The sequence below is a fragment of the Carassius carassius genome, chromosome 21 (assembly GCF_963082965.1).
Source record: "Carassius carassius chromosome 21, fCarCar2.1, whole genome shotgun sequence".
In the NCBI taxonomy this organism is placed as follows: Eukaryota; Metazoa; Chordata; class Actinopteri; order Cypriniformes; family Cyprinidae; genus Carassius; species Carassius carassius.
This window is the reverse complement of record NC_081775.1, coordinates 25,823,439-25,845,178: the sequence shown is the minus strand read 5'-3', so window position 1 is coordinate 25,845,178 and position 21,740 is coordinate 25,823,439. Positions and strand designations below refer to the sequence as shown.

General features: G+C 35.6%; 1 protein-coding gene across 1 annotated transcript in view; it reads right to left on the bottom strand.

The window, feature by feature from the left end:
• Positions 1–20,680, bottom strand: part of LOC132098000 (fibrinogen C domain-containing protein 1-like) — a 98,019-nt gene extending 77,339 nt beyond the window's left edge. Inside the window, exons 1-2 of the mRNA XM_059504067.1 lie at positions 20,343–20,680; positions 20,078–20,160 (exon numbers count right to left, since the gene is read on the bottom strand). Of these exons, the coding sequence (XP_059360050.1) occupies positions 20,078–20,149 (72 nt within the window). The 5' untranslated portion in view covers positions 20,150–20,160; positions 20,343–20,680. The remainder of the gene's footprint in view (positions 1–20,077; positions 20,161–20,342) is intronic.
• Between the last annotated feature and the right edge of the window lie 1,060 nt (positions 20,681–21,740).

Here is a 21,740-nt window from a genome sequence, read left to right as displayed (position 1 = left end):
ACAGTCTGTTCAGCTTAGCTTCATTGTAAGGCCAAAGCTTTTAAAGTCACTTTTTAGGTATCAAATGTTCTAATATGTACCATAATGTTGTTGCAAAGATGACCTTAAAACTAGCCAGGTATTAGTGAAAATTAAACAACACTAAGCTTTTAAAATCATTCATAGAAGTATAGAACCAGCCTATAATTGTAGAATGTGAGAAGATATAGCATGTGAATAGCAGAGATATTTCAACAACTTAGCATCACTGTTGATTCCTTGGGCCTTTGAAAAGCTGTAATTTCTGATTTCAACATGGTAAATTGATTCTGAAGTGCATTTTTTACCTTAGTATTTGTACCAGTGGTCAGTCGACCTTCAAACATTGCTAAACTGAAAGGAACACAAGTATGTCAACATTTGCACAGCCAGTTTGTTAATATATGTTATGGAGATCTTTTTGAGATAGAAGTTAATGTCCTCACTTAACAGATGAAAAAGGGCTTAAATATAAACTTTTAATAATGTTTTTACATTACAGGCAGACGGACAGCACTTCCGGTCAGCACCTGATAACAAACTTGATAATGTTTACCACAATATTTCAGGGGTTATTTTATCTTGCAATACAAATCTACAGCTCTTGCTGAAATATTGGGGTGCCTCAAGGCTCTAATCTAGGCGTGACCTAATCTTCTTATAAGAGCTTAAGTTAGAAAGATGCTCTACCAGCTGTGCACATACATTGGGAGGGTGAAATAAACAGGCTGACATATGTAGTTGTTTACTTTTTCCCCTAAGGTACAGATCTTCCTCATTTAAGAGTGCTGGGTATTCATTAACTACTGTACGGGTCTTGATGAGTGACCTTTTAATGTTCTCAATGCTTCAGCAGAAAACCAATACCAGACAGACAAAAAAGCATCTGCTAATGTGTACATAACTTGACCTACTAACAGCATACATTCAGAATAAAGGCTATTTATATTCATTAGGGTTGACAACCGAGAAAGAGGTCTTATTCGGAACTAAAAAAAGCTGAATGATTTCTGTTAGTTTTGATTCTTATTAACTGATTATTTTTCTTGAATCAAAATCCCTTCTGATTCAGTCCAGACTCACTCACTTAGCTGCAATTTTTAGACTACTTTCATCATTTATGATTCAAATTGAACCAATAACTGCTAGCATGTTTGATTTCACATACATCAGTGGTTACTGACTGAATGTTTATATGACAATATGTAGTCAATGATGCAGAATGTGAGTTTTGTAATTATTAGTTATTTTATGAAAGAAAATGAATGATGCTTCCAAATTTATCTGTGTTTACTAAATGTAAAGGTCTGTGTACTAAAGGTGTGTTTATTAAATATTTTTTTCTGAAAGATTCATCAAAAAGAATAACTATTATCATTTGATGTTAATAAAATGTTAATGTTAAAGATAGTACAATATAGTTCAGAATACATTTATTAAAGTTTTGAATGCTTAAAACTCAAATCGCTATTAAAACTCTATTTCCTTATTTTCTGTTTGTGATTTTAGACAAAAGAACTCAAATTAATAAATGTAAGGCATCATTTACTGTTAATTTCAAATGTTGATCTTTTTTTTTCCTCACCTAAAAACCTGCATATACTATAAACCTTTTTTTTTTTGCATAGTTTTCAGTAAAATGATTCAGATCAAACTAATTTTAATATTACATAAATATAATAAAAATAATAATAATTATTATTATTTAATTTATTAAGAGAATAAAGCTGTCCAAACCTGCATGGCACTATGTGAAAAGCAATTGCTCCTTAAATCGAATAACTGGTTGTGTCACCCTTTGCAGCAACAACTGGCAATGTGTCTTTCACATCTCTGTGGAGGAATTTTGGCCCACTCTTTGTTTTAATTCAGCCACATTGGAGGGTTTTCGAGCATGAATGGACTGTTTAAGGTCATGCTTTATCGAGATATTTTTTAAACACGATATGGATTTTGACATATCGTTTATATCGATATATTGTTTTATATTTAATTCTGATTCCGCCACTTTGCTTGTTTGCCTTCTCTGTGCTGTGCTCGCCCCCGCCTCCTTGCTTTTGTCCCCCCTCCCCTCGCGTGTACAGAACTAGAAAAAGAAAAAAAAAAGTCAAAAAAAAAAAAGGACAACTGGCTCCATTATATGGAGATACTTCGGTTTTCAGACATCGAGCGAACAGCAGGCAGATGTCTACTGTATGGCCCAATGATTTCCACGATGCAGAAAACGTGGAGGGAATCGCGTAATCTAGTCATAAAAACGGAATTTACAGTTTAACGCGGAATGGCACGGAATTTGACAAATACAGAAATCTATTACTATTGTTCAGCAGAATGTACATAGCCTACTATTACTATTAAAAAGAAACGAACATAATTTTTAAAGGAATAATCACACAACATTTCTTCCATGTTTTATTTTTAATAGTAAATCCCCTTTATTTACCAAAAAATAAAGTTTGCTTAATTTTAAATAATTCAAAGATAAATTAAATGAATGTTTTATGCCTTCATTTGATAACCAGAAAAATGTAAATACACAGAATTTCTGAAGGGAAAAAACATTTCACATAAGGATATTGTAAGAATTTGTGTAGAATTTTTAAGAACTAATTAAGTTGTTTTTATGCATTTAAATAATTACACATGCTAAAACACAGAATTAGGTAACAATAAAATATATGGTGAAGAAAAAATAAAAAGTTTCATAGGGCCCTAAACATGTAATATTTGGCATATTTGTTTTTGCAGTAGTTTTTGGGGGGTTATTTTTCCTGTAAAGATATCGAGATATATATTGTATATCGAGATATATTGCTTCATATCGCCCAGCCCTAGGTCATGCCACAGCATCTCAATCGGATTTAAGTCAAGACTTTGACTTGCCCACTATAAAACCTTAATTTTGTTTTTCTTGAGCCATTCAGAGCTGGACTTGCTGGTGTGTTTGGGATCATTGTCCTGCTGCATAACCCAAGTGCACTTGAGCTTGAGGTCAAAAACTGACGGGCGGACATTCTTCTTCAGGATTTTCAGATAGAGTGCAGAATTCATGGTTCCATCAATTATGTTAATTCATCCAGGACCTGAAGCTGCCAAATAGCCCCAGACTTTCATACTACCACCACCATGATTGAATGTTGGTATGATTTTCTTTTTATGAAATGCTATATTGGTTTTATACCAGATGTAACGGGACACACACCTTCGGAAAAAGTTCAACAGAATATTTGCCCAAAAGTCTTGGGGATAATCAAGATGCGCAAATGTGAGACAAGCCTTTGTGTTCTTTTTGGTCAACAGTGGCTTTTGCCTTGGAACTCTCCCATCGATACCGTTATGCCCAGTGTCTTTCTTATTGTTGAATCATGAATACTGACTTTAATTGAGGCAAGTGAGGCTGCAGTTCTTTAGAAGTTGTTCTGGGTTCTTTTAGGACCCCCTGGATGAGTCGTCATTGTGCTCTTGGAGTAATTTTTGTAGGCCAGCCACTCCTGGGAAGGTTGACCACTGTTCAAAGTTTTCTCCATTTGTGGATAATGGCACTGACCGTGGTTCGCTGGAGTCCTAACACCTTAGAAATGGCTTTATAACCCTTACCAGACTAATTCATGTCAACTATTTTGTTTCTCATCCGTTTTAGAATTTTTTTTTAGATTGCGGCATGATGTGTTGCTCTTTAAGCATGGGTTAGACAGGTTCTATTTAAGTGATTTCTTGATTCAACAGGTCTGGAAGTAATCAAGCTTGGGTGTGGCTAGTGAAACTTAACTCAGCTTTATAAAGTAATGTGTTTAATCACAGTTCTTTCATACGGAGCCCCGCACATGACATGCAGGAAAAAATATTAGGCTAAATCGTGTGCACGATTTACTAATTCGTTCCCTCAATGTACTAAAATGTGCACATGATTACTATTGCGTTCACTCGATTTATAAATTGTGTGCACGATTTACTAATTCGTTCCCTCGATTTGCTAAATAGTGCGCTCGATTTAGCAAATCAAGGGAACGCAATAGTAAATTGAGGGAACGCAATAGTAATCGTGTGCACGATTTAGCACATTGGGGAATGAATTAGTAAATCGTGCGCACAATTTATTTATTTTTTCTTGCATGTCATGTGCGGGGCTCTGTACTTTCATGATTTAACAGAAGAGAGCAATTAAATTTTCACTTAGGGCCAGGCAGGTTTGGACAAATGTTTTTCCTAAATAAATTAAATCATCATATAAAAACTGCATTTTGTATTAACTTGCATTATCTTTGTTTAATATAAAAATTAGTTTGACGGTCTGACTCTTTTAAGTGTGACAAATATCCAAAAAATAAAAAAATTAATCAAAAAACAGGACAGGGGAAAAAACTTTTTCAAACCACTGTATATTACATATTTAACGTTTATTTTAAACTCAGGTTCAAGCTGCTGCCACGGTTTATAGCAAGGTTTCAACCGAAGACCCCGAGAGCACTTTCAGACCCTTCAAAACACACAAGTCTTAAATGTGGTCAAGCTCCAGTTGTTTTACAAATTAGAAACTTGTAAGGCCAAACGCCTGAAAGCAACGCTCGTCAACACGCATTAAGGGATCACTACGCTGTTCGCCCTGAATTACACAGCAACCCGAGGCCTAAAAAATATCTTGTGATACAACGTGAAAGCAGAAATCCCAACGAGTAAATCTTAGCGCTTTGGGTAGACCAGATGTAGGGGATTATTCTTAATCTGCAAAATGGCCACACAACTCTAGTTCTTCTTCTTCAGTTCATTTATCACTAACGTTGCATGGCAGTAAGTCGCGGGAACCTGAGCACTGACTCACTACGAGATCCGCACTGCTGCAGCCACACAAATTAAAACACACACACACACATATGCGTTCGCATGTACCAGCACAATTTGTGCTGGCTCAGAATATGTGGCTTCATTAGCCGGTTTGAAATGATAAATAGTTTATTGTGCGGGGAGGGCTGGGGGTGGGGGGGATATGGCCGAAGCTGTCAAAAGAAGACTGTTTCTCCCCCTTCCATTAAAACAGCATCTTGCTAAAGTATGATACTGCTTTTCTGAGCCAATAGGTGATGACATCCTGAGAAGGGCCCTCTGCATATCTTTGAAACATCTCACGAGCATCTCTAAAGCAGATAACAATGCCTCGCCAACAATCTGAGAAGTTAGTAGTGGGTCAAAGCAATGCAACATACTCGTTGTAGCCTGAGGTGAATGATAAAAATGATTATACTTCCTGTGTAGGATGAGACGGGTAAACAAGGCAGGGAATATGACTTCAAAACGAACGTGCATTCTCTCGTAGCACACATACAGTTAATTAAAGTGGAAAGGAAACAATGGTTCCCCAACTGTAGAGGTGTCAAACTGAGATACATACAAGTGCAGGTCAAAAAAACAAAATATGTTGTATAAAAATTGCAGGTCTTTTTGAGTGAAAGCACAATGTAGCGCTTATCGAAGGGATTTGCAGAGAAGAAGTCAAACTTTGAGCTCTTTGTCCTCTCACCATCTCAAAGGAAATAAGTGGGTGCCACTGCAGATAGAGGAAATAAACACTTCCACGGTACATGTTGCTTCATGAAATGGCCGTCATGTGCAGCTAAAGTGGGTCTGAAATTGTGGCCATCAATTTTTAATCATAGTCCTCCTCCACTGACCCTAAACCTCCTTTCTGCAAACCTTAGATAACTTGGACTTATGTGACTGTGTGAAAATTCTCTTGCCTCTTCAGCTACAGGAAAGAAAAATCACAATTGAGCTCTTTTAAAAATCTAAAATGAAAGACTTCAATATGGTCTCAAAATATCTTACAATATAACATAATCTGTGCTATACTTACATTTATTTATTTTTTTTATTTACATAGTCTTTTGTTATTGTTTTTATTTAATATAATAATAATAATAATAATAATAAAATAACTGTTTTTAATAGTGCTGTCAAATGATTAATCGTGATCAATCGCATGTAAAATTAAAGTTTTTGTTTATTTATTATGTATAAATATAAATACACATTAATTATATATTTTGAAAATATTTACATATATATACATTTATATATTTATATTATTATATTTTGTATTTTATATAAATATATTTAATATATAAACATAAAGTACTTTTCTTTAATATATTCATGCATGTGTTTCTATTTATATATACATAATAAATAATCACAGTACACACTCATGTGTTATGAAAACAAAACTTTTATTTCGGATGCTATTTATCACGATTAACCGTTTGACAGCACTAGTTTTTAACATATACATATATATGAATAAAAATAGTTTCTTGAGCACCAAATCAGCATATCAGAGGAAATAAACTTTGGGACTGTGCACATATTTACTGCTATATACAACTAAAATAGTTTGCAACTGTAGTGTGTGTCCACTCAACTGACTGTTGACATGATTTAGCCTCAGCATGTGGAGCATGTTTGTGTGTGTGTGTGTGTGTGTGTGTGTGTGTGTGTGTGCGTGCGTGCGTGTGTGTGTGCGCGCGTGTGTGCGTGTGTGTGTGTGTGTGTGTGTGTGTGTGGCTTGTGTATGCGTAACTCGGCAGAGTGGCAAGCAGCAGTGACAGTGCCTTCTCCCTGTCAGTGCACTCCAAGGACAGGCAGCGATGTGTGCAGGCAGCGATTTGTCTTTCAGGCCTCTTCTGGGCTCCAGAGAGCGGCTTCTGCGAGGATGCCATAAGTCAACATTCACACTCTTCCTCTCCGCTCCCTAATGGCTGACACACAGAAGTCAGCTCTGGCTTTGCTCTGACATGCTGGATCAAAACTGGAAGGGACAAAAGATCAGCCTGTACACACACACAGACACACACACACTCACGGACCAATGGATGCCATATGAGAGAAAGTAAATGCATAAAACCTAAAAGCGAACAGCGCCTCTTATTTGTGATGCCAGCAGTGAGCAAACAGATCTCAAAATGTTATTTCGCCGTGTTTGAGCAGCAAGTGAAATGTTGTTTTGGTTGTCTTGTGCACAAGAAGTTCTACATCCTTCAAGCAAAAGTTCAAAGGAATGAGAAACTTTCAGGAGAAATCCAGTTGTGACATTTAGTTTGGGAGTCTGAAATGAACAAGATTTCTGAAAAAACTTGACATCATTTCACTGAAACATTGCAAAAAGTTTGGTTAAACAGAAACTAGAGAATTTATATATATATATCTTGCTAATTTTGGGTAAAAACAAACCTAGTCATCTACAGTGTCATTAATATTACCTTAAAACTAAATTTATTAAAAAATATTTTATTAATTGAAATACAGTTAATCAATAAATTAAAAAAATATATAGCAATAAATGATGAAAAACTTGTTTCCTTAAAAAAAATTGAATAAAATGTTTCCTTGGAAATTTTTCTTTTAATATTTATTTACAAAATATTTATAAATTAATATATAAATAGTTGAATTATTATAATTATTTTAAAAAATGAAAAATAAGACTTGAATAAGTTTATGTTTATTCAATAATGAATAAAATAAACTAAAAACAAAATTCCAAGATAATTAGAAATATAAATATTTTAAAAAACAAAAACAAATTTAGAACAATGACTAAAGCATATAACAAAATAACTAAAACTGTTATTAAAATGAAAACTGATATTTTAAAAATAAAAGCCAATTCAAAATATTAATAAACACTATAACATAATATAAATAATACTAAAATAACTCTGGTCATTTGGGGAAACTGCAGCAATTGTTGATTCAACTCAAATTCCAATTATACTACCTTTAAAATTCCCTGCTAGAGAAAATAAAATAAATAAATAAAAATAAAAGGTACACCTATGTATGTTAACTACAGCTCAATTGTGCATATTAGTACTTCAATGACATAAGTAAATAGATTTTTATTTTGGGGTGAACTATCCTTTTATGAACTATGCTGTGACCATCTATATTTACTGTATTTTCTCTATAACCACATTCAATTTCAATTGTATTGAATTGAACAGAAAACATAAGGGTCTTACCCTTATATGTCATAATATAATCCTAAAGGGCACACAATTTCTAAAAACACAGGTGATGCAGGACTTTGAAGTGTTTCAGCTCAGCAATTGAGAAAGAAAAAGCAAATGGAAAAATTCTATCACTCATGGGAAGTCCCAGCTTGTGGTGCTTAATAATGGTCATTTATTTCTGTTACAGAGAGGAATTTTCCCCCAGAATGCCATAGTTAAAAAAAGTGTCAGGAAATACTACTGGAAGGAAATGTCTCGCTGAAAGAATCTGAGATACATTTCCATAAAACGCTGCGGTATTGTAAAGGTCAGACAAAATGTTTTCAAGTCACATCTCTAAAAATCCAAAATAGAAAGAACAGAAGGATACTGCCAATGGAAATCTTTTTAAAATTCAGCTTATTATGCACAGACGTTCAATAAATCGCAGCTTTCACACACTTATGAACACCATCACGAAATGCACTTCGCTTCAAAATGGGGACCTTCAAGAATTAGCCGGTAATTTGCACACAAAACCCCCTGAATGGCGTGCGTTTTGAATCCTGGCATGTGCTGAGCATTTCAAATGACACAGCCGGTTAGGGCTTCACAGTGCAGAAACTAATTAGATTGTCCATAATGGATTCCATCTCACTTTATATGATGTGACCTGACAGCTGCCAAAGCAGTTGTGAAGTATGAAGCTGCTTTTTGTGTGTGTCTGAGTGCAATAATTCGTCCCCTCATCTCTGGCTTTCCAAGTATGATGGGTATACACTTCTAAAATCCCTGTTAGTCGAAGACCGGCTCTCTCCGCAGAGGTCAAATCCATTTGCGCCTCCTGCAGGTGGCATCACACCAGGATGTGATACCACCTGCAGCACAGACTTTTAAAAGCCATCAGAAATCCCAAGCCACATGCACAAGCTCTAGGATGTTATGTCAACACAAATGCACAGTAAAAGTAAAGGTGGTCTGGGTTGATTTAATGTCACTTGTTCGCCTAGTGACTGATCCGCATGGTCCAGATTTTAGGCTGTGATGCTCATGAGAAATCCAGATGTAGACCTAATGCTTTACATTTGAACAAAAACATCATTCAGTGTTCACCATTTACAGGGTCACACAGAAGCTCCACTTGTGATATTTTCAAAAACTCTTGGCAGTCTGACACTTCTCTCTGTTTGCATTCTGCTAAACCTCATATACACAACCCGACCAATCATTCCTCAAATGGGCCATTTAACATTAATGGACCTATTAATGGTCACAAAACAGTTTACTGAAAAGGCTTCACGGTTGCCTAGGAAAGCAAAACAGAATGTTTCTACAACAATTTTCAGTGATGACACTGAATGTTGAGAGAAAAAAGCAATGCAATACCAAGCAGACACAACAACTCCTACCTACTTGAATAAAGCCCCAAAATCTCTCTGTGTGCCAAGATTATGTTTTATATAACATGTTACCAATTGGAAAAAAAACTAAACTTTTCAGATTGTTCCTACTATTTTGCATGCAGCAATCCTTTCATAAAGCCACCATACTGAATTTTTCACAATTAATGCATCATCTTTTAATATACTGTATAGGAATAATTATAAAGTATATTCTTTCTCATCTGGGGCTTGAAAAAGCTAAAGAAATATGAAGTTGCCCTTTAAATTACTAAAGTCATCTGAACACACACCATGCTACTATTATGATTTCTGGATTGGTAAGACAAAATTTCCCAATAATTGGCATTGGCATTGATCCAGTGGTTGATTTGGATAAAGGAGTCTTTATGCTAGGCAGAAGAAAAGGGTGATGATTAAGTAATAGTGATTGAACAGTCAAACTGTCCTTCATTACCAGGGTTAACAACAGGGGTAACAAATATCTGAGTTACTTTTTCAATTAAGTACCACAAGTTACTTTGTTTTCCCATTTATTCATTGAAAGCTCTCCTGTCCCCATATTGGGCGACATTGGGAGTGAGGAGCAGTGGCACTTCCTTCAGGCTGAAGCTGAATCATTTAACTTTTAGTGTGAAAGTGCCTTTAATCAAATCCCAGCTCATGTGACAAAAGTAACTTGATGCATAACTTTCCATAAAAGTAACTAAGTAACTCAATTAGTTACTTTTTCATGGTGTAATGCAATACTGTAATGCATTACTTTTCAAAAGTAACTTTCTCCAGATCTGTTCATTACTTTCAGTAGCTCTTGATAGCTCTACAGGAGAGGTTTAACATTTAAAGAGTTAGTGGCATCTCACCCGGAGCTCCAAAATGTAATACTTCCATTCGTAAAATAAAAAGAAGGATTATTAGTACCATTTATAATGCTCAAAAACAGAAGGGGTTATTATAATCTTTACAGACCTATACTTCGCACAGTAAAATAATATCTCAGCAATAGTAATATGTACAGAATATGAACAAAAATATTATTATGTAAAAAAATTAAGTTAAATGCAAAGTGTAGAAATAAATGTTAAAGTATGCACTACCATCTTTTTTATCAAATCAATTCATACTTTTATTAATCAAGGGCACATTAAATTGATCAAAAGTGACATTACTGAGCTTTACATTGTAAAAAATTCTAAATAAAAAAATTATGTAATTTAGAACTTTCTATTAATCAAAATATGATCAAATACAATTTTGCTTTAGTGAGCATTAGAAACTTTCAAAAACAAATAAAAAATGAATTACTTATTTATTTATTTATTTATTGGAGATTTATGCTCCATATCTGCTTATTTAGAACATACAGTATACAGTAGTCTATTAGAGCATATATTATATATGCTTTATATTATGTGTCTACCCACAGAGCCGGTGGAGGAAGAAATAATTGTTATTTCAAACAATAAGGCCAGTGCCATGTTTCAGTAAGATGTGATATGGGGGCGACGTTACTCTGATTATTTTTCCTTTCCATTCGGTTGAGGTTATGTTGCAAGGTGTTACATTCCAATCAGACACTTGATATATCTGTGGCCAGTGTAAAGTTGGTTGGCCAGATTTTAGTGTTACATTTACAAGAGGCTAAAATAGATGAGGAAATAGATTATCTCTAAATGCCTTATTTAGTGGCCACTATTGACAGCAAAGGTTTGGGGAAGTTATGGAGAAATTTGAAGGCGATACAACAGGAAATCTATAGGTACAGTCAGTGGGTGGGTGGCAGAAAGCAGAGCTGGATGTCGTAATGAACAATGCCTTAGATATAAGGCTCTGTGAGACATTACACAGGGCAGAATGGCTATAAGCATCATCTTTATATGGCTTCAAGCTACAGTGAAGGAGCTGTCAGCAACAAAGCCAAAGTTTTCCAAATGTAGACTTATATGCAACACTGTAGTATCAGCTGAAAATCATCTCCTCTTCAGTTCATTTTGAAAAAGAATGATTATTTGATGGTTCTGCTGTTGCTTGGCTACCAAAAAAAGTGAGTTTTGTTTGACGTCAAAAAGCCATTAGATCACTGATGTGACATACTAACTGCAGAGCAGTCAAAAAACATATGTTGGCCTTAGCACACAATACATAAAATAGTTTAGCAATCGTTTTTTTGTCCACACAATAAAATCACATCATATGCAAGTTAACAACCTGAGAAGAAGAATGAAAGATCAGATTTTGCACAGTACTTTAAAACAGAGAACAAAAAAGAGAGCAAACAAGCACAAAGACAGGACTGGTTATATATATATATATATATATATATATATATATATATATATATATATATATAACAAAAATGTCTATTATACACACACACATATATAGGCTATACAGAATTTCTGTATTTGCTATGACTTTGCTATGTGGAGCATGCTGCGTTAGCCCAGGGCCCAGGGCCCCGCAAAGTCACTGTTGTTATCGATCAAGTCATGTTTTCCCCAAACTAATTTTCAATAAATTAAATTAAATTCAATTATAATCGATAATTTAGCAACAAATATAATATGATTAAAAAAATATTAATATACTAACATAAAACTAAAATATTTATACTAAAATTAATAACAAAAATAATAAATGGCTACACATATTTTTACATTCATGAAAATGCCAAACATGGACTTTTGATCATATTTTTTAAGTGATGATGCATCTTAAATTCAAAAGTCATGTCATAAAAATACATTTTCAATATTGCAATGTTCACAATCATCCTTAAAGAAATGGTTTACCCAAAGAGGAAAATTCTAACCCTTATGCTGTTCTGTTGAATTTGACAAACAAAACAAACAAAGAAAATACAACTCCCATAACATTTGTTTTTCCAACATAATGTAAGCCAATGTGGACCATCAAGAGTTTGGTTACCAACATTCTTCAAAAAAATCTTCTTTTATGTTCCACAGAAGAATGAAACTCATTAGGATCTTATTTTTGGATGGACTACCTTTGTAAAATTCTGAATATTCAATATATATTGCCCAGCAATGTAGCCCTAGGTCTAGTTATGAGATCAGTCAATCTGGTGAGAGGAAAATATGGGCATGATAGGTTAAAAAAGCAGAAGGCTTTCGGGATTCACAGAGCTCTGAACAGCTGAGTCCTGTTTCAGACGTGTTTAATCTCCATCTCTCCTTTTTAAAACCACTCAGCTTCAAAATGGCCACCACAGCGACTGAGATCAGAAAAGCCGAGGCATCCTTTCTTAAATCATTACTTGCACTTAGTCTTAAAAGACTGGTGATCTTTCCCATTAACTGCCCTTTCCTCAAAGCACCTAAAACATCATCCAGTTTGTAAATCAAACCAATTGAGTGGCAGAAAGCAGCTCGTCCTATCCTGCATGCTGCTGACAATTATATTAGCGTTTGTACAGAAATCAACTGAAAAGCCAGCGCACACAGATTTCCTGATAGAAGCTATAGCAGCAGACCCCCAGTCATGATAATGGCCAATATAACTTCATTAGCACACAGACCTACAATTCAACCACAAGATGTTCTCAACATTTCATTTACTACTGCAAGCCATAGTGTCAGGATCATTTCATTTGCTGATGATAGCAAGAAACTAGTTTAACAACTGGCTGAATACATCAACAGAACTGTCTGCCACAACTGCCACAAATTGCCCAGAGTGTTGAGGGGACTAAAGACCTTCTAAGAGACATGAACAGAAATCTGAACAGCAAAAGCAGGATTTGCAGAAATGGTTTGTAAGAGGAGACAGTGAGGATGTGCTACAAAAATTGTCAAAATGAAATATATTTTCTATATATATATATATATATATAGATAGATAGACACACACACACACACACACACATATATATGTGTGTGTGTGTGTGTGTGTGTGTGTGTGTGTGTGTGTGTGTGTATAGGTATACACACACACACACACACACACACACTATTTTATTTCATTTTATTATTTAAATTACATTTTAATTTAGAAAAGTTGTTTACATATTCTGACATATTAAAACTAAACAATTTTGTGTGTATATACTGTACAGATTATATTTACACATTTTTTACATTGAGTAACTTAAATAACATTTTCTTTTTTACTTTAAGAGATTTTTTTGTATATTTTTGGTTTGTTGACTACAACTTGATACTATATATATATATATATACACACACACACACACACACATATTTATATATATATATATATATATGTATATATATCAAGACTACATCTTGATACAATATTTCAATTACATGCATAATGTATATATGCATTTCTATGTGCATACTGTACTGTACATATAGTGTGTTTTGTTGATTTTTAATCTTTAAATTAACTGTATTACTTTAAGAGACTTTAAGTTTATTTTGACTACAATGTTAAAGTGTTTTTGCATCGACCCACTACAATCATTAATCAGTGTTCCTGATATTGATAAACTTATCAGCCTTCGTGGAAAATTCCCTCATGAAATACCACTGAGAAACTGGTGGATGTTTTATAAAGCTCAACACTAAAAGTTACTAAAAGAATTTACCTGAAACATCCCGATAAAGACAACAGATGCATTTCTGTTCTGTGAAGCCCTTGCAGACCACATGCAGAATGAGCAAAGGAACATGCGGTTTTATCGTGGCACCAAAGAAGGTATCTTTATCTGTGTTATCACTGTCTGTTATTGCTATACAAAAGTGCATGAGTGGAAGGCCACTCCAGGGTCAATTCCAACAGCAGCAAAAATCGCATGCAATGACCTTCCCATACATTGAACAATTCTCTGCCAGCCATTGTCATGAACAAATCCCTCACACTGCCAGATTCAATCCACCTAGATCATAATCTGTCTATCCCAATTGGCTCCAGAGATTCTGTCGCCTAATAACACAATCCACCACATTCAAATTCAGTTTTTATTCCCCGGGTGACAAACAAAGAACTGACCGCCTTAAGCACTTGCTTTACATGATTATCTTTCCTCTAATACATTGGACTAATAGGCTTTGTGGCTATAATTTTCACACTCCCCTGCTCATTTTAATATAGCAAATGTCACTCTATTTGTATTTATTCCACCTTATGTGCCTGTTTATTGGCTTGGATAAATACCATGTTACGTCTATTTTGTATTTGTCGCAATGCATCATATTATCCCTTTTAACACCGCTCTGTTTCAAGGCCTCTGACTCAACAATACATAAATGCATTGAATTATTATTGCAAAATATTAAAGTGGTATTTTTTATTTATTTATTTTTAAGCACACCTTTCATGCAAAAATAAGCTTGCTTGCTATAAAATAAAACTAATACTGTTAATTTAAAAAGAAAAAAAGAAATGAATATAAATGTAATTTAAAACACTAATAGGCTCCTATATTTATGCTCAGTTATTTCACTTTAATTGCATAGAAAAGCATCTCTACATTGTATTTATAGTAAAAAATACTGAACCTGCACATAGGAGTCTGATAAAAATGCTAATTTTAGATGAAAATTTCAGATGGCACTTAGAGGCTTTTGCATCTGAACTATTCATATATATATAATGTTACATAAAAATGCCATGCCTGGCAGCACACACACATGCTCTACAGACAAGTTGAGTTGTGGTCCTCATGGGAGATCCAGGTCTGCCTCCTTTTCTCATTCCCACTAATTCCCTGTCACCGCTCTGCTGCCTCTGTCAATAAAAATAGCACAAATCACCAAAAATAAAAGCTGCGAAAACTGCTGACTCTTGAATACAACTGGTCAAGCAACATCACTGACTATGTCCATTGCTCTGGTGAGAGTTACATTGTGCTGCAGAATGAAAGTGGCACTTTGAAAGTGTAATAAAATCTTGTCCTGCTCTCCCTTGCAAGTGCTGAACACATTTTGCATGCTGCACCTTTCCATTGAGAAATTTAACAAGATGCATGTTTTTGCATTTAAATATACAGTGTCCAAAAGCAGTGCAACAGTTTAATGAATTTAAATTAATCTGAGCAAAGCGTCTCCTGTTTCATTCAGGCTGACAAAAAATGGGTTTCATCTCAAAAGCGAAGAAATGTCAAACACAAGATAAATACCAAAAGGTGTGTCTATAGTCCTGAATTAAATAAAAGTGGCTTTTGCAAAATGTCAACAGATCTGACCCAGAGCAAATTAGATTGTTTACTTTAAAAATCATTCCTTATTGTTGAAGGTGAGAGGGAGGAGACACGTCGGGGATCATCCGAATGATGTCAGAGTTTAAACCAAATAACATTCGCTCCATCACACTAAAAAAATGATCCATGACAGTTTGATATACAGGCGCCATCTAGGAGAGCCATTGATGGCCTATAATTATACAACTACTCTTAGAGTGAGACCCTCGCCCGTGAGACCTCATATATCAGGATTCATACGCCCCCAAATAGCCCCACAATCCTGTGATGGGTATCCAGCACATATAACAGCAGAGAAGGGAAAACCATATATCTGCAGGGACTTTATAGCTTTCACATCCATCCACTTTCAATGTGCTACAACCAAGGCCAGAAGACTTTATTATGCATACAGGAGGGATTGACGAGAAATAAGGTATGGTTGAAAAGATAGGGTTGCATTTCCAGCCAAAATAAACAGTGAAACACTACAACTATGGAAAGTGAAGGGGTTTTAAAGGATATTTTTATTAAATTCGAGCAATAGCTGATTGATTTAAATGTATTTTTTTTCCTGGTTTAAACATAAAATACCATAAGTACTATTGTGAGACGAAATAAATGGCTTTGAGAAGAGAATAAGCAGGGTTTTGTCATTAATACAGCTGAAAAAGCACACAAGCATCACGACATAATGAAACGGGAAGTGTTTTAGAGTCGTCGCAGCATACTTATTAAGCTGGGGGACACACTAGGTATCCAGCGTTTTATCCCGTACACACATAATGGCTATGTTCAGTCATGCGGTTACAGCTTTCATTACAGAACAGCAGGCTTCCAGGTTTTTGGAGGAGTGTTTAATTGGCAGCGCCGTGTTTGACAAGCATCCCGAAGAAATGAATTTCGGCCCACATGTTTGGACTTTCCATCCCTATTGTGTCCAGTGCACAATTGGTAAACATCTCTCACATTGTCTTTCTTTGGCTGCACTGAATTTCTGTGCACGCCATTGGAGAATTGCTGGACAGAAAGCAGACAACGGCTGGACACGACTTCGCAGATTCTCCAAAGATTAACTTTAGAGAAAAAGTGTTTGGGGTTCCTCCGCATCTACACTTCATCCTGATGAAAAGCTACCCAGGCTGTCAGCACGTCTGTTCACTTTGCAAATCCTAATAGCTACTACAACTTAAGCAGCTTGACACATTTGAGAGGAAAATGAATTGATAAAACCCTATTTAACTTCAGGTTGCTGCTATCATCCTGTGCTGGGATGAAGTCTGCAAGTTTAAATGGCCACTGCTCATTTTTTTGGCTCTAAAGGATGGCAAATGTTTCTTACAGCTTTCAAAGTCCTCAATCCCTCCAGCACTTCATAGTAAAATGCCTGTAAGTCAAAAAGCCGACAAGCAAATCAATTACCTGCTCTGAAGAACAAGTCATATGTTTTAGCCTGCAGTTTCCAGGGTTAAAAATACAGTAGTGGCTTAAAGAAACAGACTGTTCACTCAAGAACGGATATTCTGTCATTATTTACTCACCTTCAAGACATTCCAAACCCGAATGAGAGGGAAAAGACATGTTTGGCAGGATTTCATGCTATTCTCTCCCATACAATGACAGTCAATGGTGACCAGGGGCTGTCAAGCTCCAGAAATGACATAAAAATTCTTGAAGCATCATAAAAACAGCAGTCCATACATATCGTGCACGATATTCCAAGTCAGAAGGAATATGATCAATTCTCCATAACCTGCTCTTAACCTGTAATGTGAATATGAGAACATCCAAATTGGGCATGTCACAAATAAGGTAAAAGACACAGAAAAACCAAAAACCTTTCGCAAACCTTTGAATGAGTGAATCGGATTTGAGAAACAATACGTGAAGCTCACTCACATCAAAAATGATAATTATATTAGTGTCCACACCAATGAACAATTACATTTAGTTATTAGAAGCGTAAACTGCAGTGATGTCGTCTGCCATTTTAAATGCCCGACCTCTTTAAAATCAGCTGCATTCTGATTGGCTGATTGATTCATATTTTTATCAGCTGGAGAATCTACAATATCGTTCCTCTCTTTCATTATCATTATAGCTGTGGGCATACACTGTTTAAAAATAAAAGTTCCAAAAGGTGGTTTTCACAGTGAAGAACCATTTGGGGTTTCCAAAAGAACTGTTATTTTCAAAGCACAAAGAACACAATACCATCTGAAGAACAGATGACAATAAAGAACCTTTACTTTCAAGAGTGAACCTTATCTCATAGAATTAGAATGTTACATAAGAATAAAACATATAGTTAACATTCTTGGTGTGAACAGCCCTGTAGATTGTAGTGCATGATCTGTGTGCTCTTTTTAAGGTCCTTTTGGTAAACATCTCTTTTTGTGTCCCACCAAAAAGAAAAAAAGAATATCATACGGTTTTGGAAAGACATGAAGGTTGGTAAATAATGACGCAAAGAGAGTTTTAAAATCACTGCTGCTGTTTTGTTCCAGAGTGTGATCGTGTGTGTGTCTGCAAGGGTAGACCTTAAAAAATAACATGGGTGGGCTGACAATGAAAAATCTCTGGGAACAAGGAGCTAATGAGTCCATCTGACCATACCATACAATAATGTTACTGCCTGCAACTTATCTTACTGTGACTCCTTAGGCCATTATGTAACACACACATCACCTCGCTGAAGGAAAGCTAAAAAATGCAAATCCTTTTACCTGTACGCCTGTCTCACACCCTTAAGCCTATTTTAACCACTGCTTAATGGACCATAGGCTTCACTTATTATATTCTCAACTATAAAAAATCAAGGCACAAAGAGCTGCACGATGAATTACAAATTGTGTCCATCAAAGTCTGAACACTCCAGCACAGCAGGTGAACAGTTTTATTCATCCCATGAGATCCAACCCCTCCTCTCGCTCTCTTTCTCTCTCCCAAGTGAATATTTAATTGATAAACATCAGTCTGAAATGGATGGCAGACAAATTCACGTTGATTAATTAACAAGACCTAAAATAACTTATGCAGCACAAAGCAAACAAGCCCAGGCAGTTTGATAAACTGGCACGGCACTTCGGTTGTGCTGCGTGTTAAAATGACTCAGTTACACAAGACGGGCAAATAAAGAAGTGCCATTAGAACAAGCGGCTCGTGTTGATGTTGACGCTTCAAAGCAGAGCTTGACATATTCCTGAAAGGGCATTGTATTATGCACACTTCACACCCCCACTGAGAGAAGGTTAGAGGATGCCATGTGAGGATGATAGCAGTAATAAACAGCTGTTACGGCCGTGATCCCATCCTTAAACCTCTATAATCAGGATTGCTATAAACAGCAAGTTTTGTACACCCCTCCATAAATGCTCGCAGCAGATTACAGTGGCTGTGAAATGCAGGCAGTGGCGCGATATAGATTTGTTTTCAAAAAAGCTTTGAAATAGACAGTGAGAGATAAAAAAGCAAAGATGCAACACCCTTCAGCTTGCTGAGCTCCACCGTCAGATCTGTGATGTGCTCTCTCTGCAGTGAATGCATGAACTTCCAGCATTCCTGAGTGAGATTTTCTGGCAGACATGCAGTCGCTCATACATGGAGGGGCTGAGCTTAATCCCTTAGTTCTGTGTGAGCTGCATAATAGAAACAAATGTATTCCCTCATGTGTGGAGGGCATGGAGAGAGGTATCATCTGACAGTGGTACTTTATTATTCTTAACGCTTGAGAACTAAAGGCGCTTAGTATTCACTAGCAATAAACTTATTTTAAACAGATTAATCTGTCAATATTTTGGTAGTGACTGATTATCGGCATCTGCTTGGATGGCCGTCGGTTGCAAAATTTACAGATTTTCTGCTTTTAAATCATTTTGAGTGATTCACAGTAAATATTGTGTATAGCAAATGCTTCTTTAAATTCACCAATTTTGTACATTTTATTTGTTGTCACTAAAATTGTACATGTTCTCACAAAGAGTATGCAATGCAGACAATTTTTCTCTTTGTATATCAATATTTAAATATTAGAATTATAATTCTTATGATTAAAGGACTCTTTTCTGTCTGTGCAATTATTATGCTCTAACTTCTATTCTATGAATGACACACACACACACACACACACATATATAAATATATACATATATATAAAACTATATACACACACATGCATATATCAATATATATAAAATATTTAGTCATACTCCTTAAACCCAAAGCAATTAGTTACAAGACACAGAATAGTAATTTATAATAATTTAATCAAATACTTGTTTAAACAAATAGTTTATTCCTCAAGATTTGAAAGCATGACGTGTTCGAGATTTGCCAGTAGAAGCATGCGTTCCAAAATATTCAGCTCTGAGTAATATCTCATGGAATTTGTTTGCTGCCTATATAAGCGCAATGAGACCTGTATATGGTCATATTTTAGTTTTTGACCTGCCTGAGCATCACGGATGCATTGACACGAGTCTAACAGATCCCTACATGATGCGCGTGCAACATACCTGCGATTTATGCTGCTGTCCATCCTCGAGTTCTGAAACACTGTTCATGATTTTCCATCGATCATTTACCATTCTCTGGAATCCTTACCATCCGAGAGTTGTTTTCATGGGCATGAGGAGAGAACGGGACTGTCAGTCTTAAATTCCAGCATCCAAGAAAGAGAAAAGGGAGACAACACAACAGTCTACGGGAACTAAAACTACTTCACAAGATGATCCGCACAAACCTACTGAAACTCATTTTGTAAAAGAAAATTATACGTACTTCAAGGGACTTGTCCCTCACCCCCGAAAAGAAACAAACAAGATAATGCAGTCCGAAAGCAGATCCGATCTCCTCAACTGAGGCGAAGGTGTGACGGTTTGCGGATGATGCGTTCCGTTCGTTGGCAGGTAACGTTATTCCTCCTCAGATATAAAACTTTCCCTGTTAAGTCTATGAGAAACAAAAAAGACGCTGATTTAGATAATAAACCGTGAAGTTAAGCAAAATAACTGTGTGCTGGGCGTCCGTTTGATTTGATTCATTCCTGTGGTGTAATGACACGTTTGTGGTGGAGAGCTCCTGAAATCCGCCCCCCTCCCTTTCTCTTGCTTACACCGTGTGTGTACAAGCGATGTCCGAACCATGAGCGAATCGTTCTTTCAGAATCGGATCTTCTCCAGGAATCATTCGAACTGGTTCACTAAACTGTTCGCTCAACGCTTTGGATTGAACGATTCAGTCACGAGTGAACAACTCTATGACTCATTCAACCGGAAAACGAACATGTCCGAATCACAAGGAGCAGAGAGCCGATGGGTTAGCTGACAGTTAAGAGCATTTGGAGCGTATCGAGGATTTTTCTGATTTTGCGAATAGCAGAAAAGTTTCAAATAAAACGTAGGCTAAGGTTATATTTTTAATAGGCTTATGTTAACAAACATGTCCGTTGGATCGATGTACATGCTGTACATATACTTAACAGGCACGTGCATACATACTGTAAACATAAAAAGGGTCTTGAACAATTTCCCTTTTTCTTTTTCGGGGTGGGAAATATTCTAGTAGTCTAGTAGGTTAGACCAGTGTGCGTTCTTTCACTGCATGATTCAGTTGATTAAAATGCATTTAGAATGGTCACAAAATTCTATATGAATATATTTTTTTTTATATAATTTAATTATTAGTATCACGTGAAGACTATATAGCAATTTAATTAATAATAATTTAATATTAAGACACTTAGATTAGAGACAATATTGACTGTTTTTTTCTCTGTATCGCAAAGAAATATTATTCCCATTTGCATCTCTGAGCAACAGAACGGTGTTTCGTTCCTGAATGAATAAAATATTCGGTTCAGTCGCAATTACTCACTTATTAACAGTGACTTGCTTCCACATACTGGTTTTAATTTCACATTTAAAATATATTTTCATAAAAAAAAAAAAAAAAGAAAAAAATCACATACCAGTGTTCAATGTTATATGTTTAAAATATGAAAACAGTATTAATACATTTGTAACTGCAGGTTAAAGCATTTATGTCCTGCATTAAACCATGTGCAAATGCATCTAAATGCCACTTCTAATGCAGCTTCTGTGTTTCATCTGTTTTGCAAAGATGAATTTTGTCAATACTGATTTAGTTTGCTTGGTGACATCCCAAATTACTTATTAT